The 4,303-nt window shown below is 29.7% G+C and overlaps 1 protein-coding gene across 1 annotated transcript; it reads left to right on the top strand.

The window, feature by feature from the left end:
- Positions 1 to 3,003: 3,003 nt before the first annotated feature.
- LOC112521931 lies at positions 3,004 to 4,012 on the top strand. Its single transcript, XM_025130937.1, has 2 exons — positions 3,004 to 3,316; positions 3,524 to 4,012. Exons 1-2 carry the CDS (start codon positions 3,021 to 3,023, stop codon positions 3,723 to 3,725), a joined length of 498 nt encoding a protein of 165 aa, XP_024986705.1. The 5' UTR covers positions 3,004 to 3,020; the 3' UTR covers positions 3,726 to 4,012.
- The last annotated feature ends 291 nt before the right edge of the window (positions 4,013 to 4,303 follow it).

The raw sequence follows: 4,303 nt of genomic DNA, 5'->3' as shown, positions 1-4,303 counted from the left end.
ATAGGGATGAACGAGTTTAAGAGTTTTAAGAGTTTTAACAAATGCTTTATAAGATAGTATAGATTTAGGTTTAATAACGAAGTAATTTATATTTGATTTAATAATATTTTTTATAAATATAATAATTAATTATTTTGTTATAACTCAATAATTATCTTAATTATATTTTAGATTTTCTATATTATAAAATGAGAAGTTTATCTTCTATTTGATTATGTTTATCTACAATTAATTACACGAATTCAAACATGGAGCTTTAATAAGTTGTATTTACGCACAATTTACTTGTAATATTTAAGTTTAAATAATATGCATCAATAAATAGTACTTCATGCATAAAAAATGGGTTTTAAGAGTTTTTGTCAAATGTTTTATAATATAGTATAAATGTTTATATTACTATTAATATTATTAAATAATATGTTAGTATCAATATCAATATTTTTATTTATTTATCTTTTTAATAAATGACAAGCTAAGATTAACATGAAAGGAAAAGTTACCAAAAATCCAACGAATTATCTCATTTTGAATGATTAAGTTTTTAAATTATTTTTTTGGATGAAAAAACCATTAAAATTTATAATTTTCAATGATTAAGTCCCTAAATATTTTTTGAATGAAAAAATCATCAAACTTTCTCATTTTGAATGATTAAGTCTTGAACATTTTTAAATAAAACAAAACATCAAACTATTAAGAATTGGTTAATTACATCATTTTAACCCAATTTTTTACCTGTAACCGACTAGAAAGGTCCAAAATTAGAAGAAAAAAATTGTACATAAATCAATTTTACTGTTCCCAAATCCTACGCCATTCAAAACTCATGCAAACACCGATATCACTCCATTCATCACTCCTTGTCGCCACATCGATGTTTGTTCTTCATATCGACTATCACGTTGTTGCCACTGTCATCGATCTCACTCTTTTTTATTTGTTTTTTCATCTTTTGATTCTGCCTCTTTTGATTAATCAAAAAGAGGGATATCACTAGCATAGGCCAACAACATGATAGACGATATGAAAAACGGACAACGATGGAGTTATAGAGAGTGACAAGCGGAAGTGATATTGTTGTTTGTAAAGGGTTTGAAGAGTGTAAAGTTTAGTAACGAAAAAAGTTTCTTTTTTTGCTTTACGACCTCTCTAGTCGGTTACAGGTAGAGTTTTTTTTTGTTAAAAGAATGTAAATAACCAACTATTAAAAGTTCGATGGTTTATTTATTACAAAAAATATATTTAGAGACTTAATCATTTAAAATGATAAATTTTGATGGTTTTTAAAAAAACAGTTCAGGGACTTGATCATTTAATATGAGAAAAATGTAATGATTTTTTTCATGTAAAAAATAATACAAACACTTTATCATTCAACAATAATAAATAATCTTAAAAACATTATATCTAAAACAATAGTATAATTTTGTTAGTTGAGGGTAAGAAATGTAAAGGAATTCAACTTCACTCGAAATAAAATTATGACTTATGAGATTTTTAGAGAAATGTTTATTTGAAACAACTTATGACTTTTTATAAAAGTATTTATCAACTTATTATAAGTCAGAAGGGTTTAACTTATTTAAAAACTCCTTATTACCGGTTTGGCACTGGTATAAGTTGTTTATCCAAACACTCAAAAATGCTTATTACCGGTTCCACACCGGAATAAATCAATAAGTTGTTTTTATAAGCAATCTCACACACCTAACTCAAGAACTCTAAAAAATACATCTTAACAGTAATCGTTTTTCAAGCTACAAACCATTAAATATAGTCTGCAAAAGTGTGTGATCTAAAATAAAAAATTGAATAAAAGTACGTTTTTATATGCAATTTGCCTTTATATAATATACATTCTCTTTTACAAAACAGATGATTATCGAAAATTTCTACTTCGTTACAAATCTAATTTCATTACTCCAATCATCGTTATGGAAATTAAATTCAAGTTTTATCTAACTGATTATGTTCGTGTTTAAAAACACCAAGATTCAACATTATGGAAATTCGAACAATCAAATCTTCAAAAGAAAAGAAAAAAACGTCAACAAGCAGACAAGGTCATATACAAGCATACTGTAGATCTATATTTACATGCAAATAGGGGTGTAAAAAAACTGTCTACTCGTAAAACCCAAACTGCCAAACGGTCAACCCTTGAAATCGTCAAACTGCAAAATTGCTAATTAGGAGGGTTGAAATTGGGTTAGTATAACTCAACCCAACGAAACTGCCAACCCGCTGCTAATGTGTATGTGTAATATTTATAGTCATTATAATTTACAACCCAAAAAATATATACATACATTAGTTCGATTTACAACCCAAATTCTAAAATTAATTCAACTAGGTAGGGCGTTCTATGAGCTATCCTGTAATCAATCGGTACACCTGAATTCCATTTCCCACCCTTATTTTCTTAACAAGAGTGCACTGAAAACGACTAGATCGAGCGTTTCTATGATGTCAATGACCGATATGCACTTTAATATATGATTCTCTATTGCATAGATGCTTTTGAAAGCTGGAACCACAAATGTTTAAAAGTCGCTTTCTTTTCTTTCTATAAATTTATGTTTTCATTGCATAAATGAACATATGAAGTATGTTTCAAAAAAGGACTCTGGATGTGTTTATAATTATGTGAAAAATAATATGTTTATCTTAGTATGACAATTTGTAGATGTTTTTATGTATTACTAACCTGTCAACCCAACCTGTCCTAACCCACAACGGTTGGGTTAGTTTGTATTTTTGAATAGGTTGAGTTGAGATTTTTCAAACCGTCATGATTGAGTTAAGTTGTAAAAATATTAAAAACCATCCAATCCAAGCCACGAACACCCATATATGCAAACAAGTGAAGGAATAAGGTATCATTTATAAACTTAAAGGTAGTAATGTAACAAATACAACAAGTATAAGGGGTAGAGTGTAAGTTGATTTAATTCCAAATGAGGATAAAAGGGTGTCTTCCTTTCAGACAATTGAATTGAATTCAAGTAAAAAAGAAAATGGAGTCTACAAGCACAAGAAAACCTTGTTTCCTTGAAGACGACAACGGCCTTGCTTCCATTGCCGCCAACCATGGTTTCTTTTCTTCACCGGAAAACCACCATAACCACCTCCTCTCAAGACCTCTTTGTTCACCAAAACCCAGAAATATCTATGCCTCTCTTTCCCATGTTTCATCTCCAAGATCTGGAAGGGGGTTTAATGGCAGATTTGAAGATCAACAACCCTATTTCTTAGACGCATGTTTTCTTTGCAAAAAACTACTTGATGGTAACACAGATATCTTCATGTACAGGTGCTCAACAGTTTCTACTTGTAATTCTAAATCAAACCCATGATTTATATATATATATATATATAGATATATTTCTGTGTGTGTTTTTCTACTAGATCTTAATGAAAAAAGATGACAACTTTTACTTTGTATCCCTCATTTCTGATGAATCAAAGTGAGATTTGTTGATTTCATGGTGATTCAAGAATCTGATTTGTGTATTTGCAGAGGTGATACAGCTTTCTGTAGTGAAGAGTGTAGAAGAGAACAGATTGATGATGATGAAGACAAAGAGAAGAAGTGGAGTGTTTCTGTTTCAATGAGATCTCTGAGAAAGAAAGAAGAGAATGAGAAACAACCGAATGCTTCTTCTCCAAACAAGACCTCCAAGAACTACCCTTTTCAATCTGGTGCAGTTGCTGCTGCTTAACCACTCGGTTCTTCTTTTTGTTTCTGTTTTTTTTGTTTCTGTTTTTTGTGTTTTCCACAACAGCAGTAGTGGAAAAGGAAGAAGAGGGCAGAAGCATTTATTGAGTTAATAGAAGATGCCATGAATGAAGGAGGAAAACAAGAAGCTGTAAAAAACTACTATTTTGGGGACTTGTGTTTTCTGTTTCTTTTTATTTAGGGTTAGGTGTTTTTTTCTAAGAATTTCGGGATTATGTTTAACTTTTACCGAATGAAATACAAGTTAAGTATCATATTTTTATTTTTTTGTTAAATATCTTCAGTTTTTTTAAACAATTAATACGTAGGGTTGGGTTTTAGTGAGAATGAGATGTACCAAGATCAATCTACATATCAAGCGATTCATGGGTGGGTTTGAGATTAGATCTCTTCTTACTCTTCTCACCTTAACTCTCATTCTCATATGATCCCTTACCTATATATACACACACATATATATATATATATATATATATATAAGGTTGGGTTCACGTGAGATCAAGGGTTTTTCGTGAGACCCGTAAGATCAATTTATGTTCATTGATCAACTTTATAAGCTAA

Source organism: Cynara cardunculus, assembly GCF_001531365.2.
Source record: "Cynara cardunculus var. scolymus isolate 2C chromosome LG 11, CcrdV1, whole genome shotgun sequence".
Taxonomy (NCBI): Eukaryota; Viridiplantae; Streptophyta; class Magnoliopsida; order Asterales; family Asteraceae; genus Cynara; species Cynara cardunculus.
Note: the sequence above shows the minus strand (reverse complement) of the source record. Positions and strands in the feature narration are given on the sequence as shown.

Coding starts and splice junctions, on each gene's coding strand:
- LOC112521931 (XM_025130937.1), top strand. CDS start 3,021: ATGGAGTCTACAAGCACAAGAAAACCTTGTTTCCTTGAAGACGACAAC. Junction 3,317..3,523: donor ACAGATATCTTCATGTACAG/GTGCTCAACAGT, acceptor GTGTATTTGCAG/AGGTGATACAGCTTTCTGTA.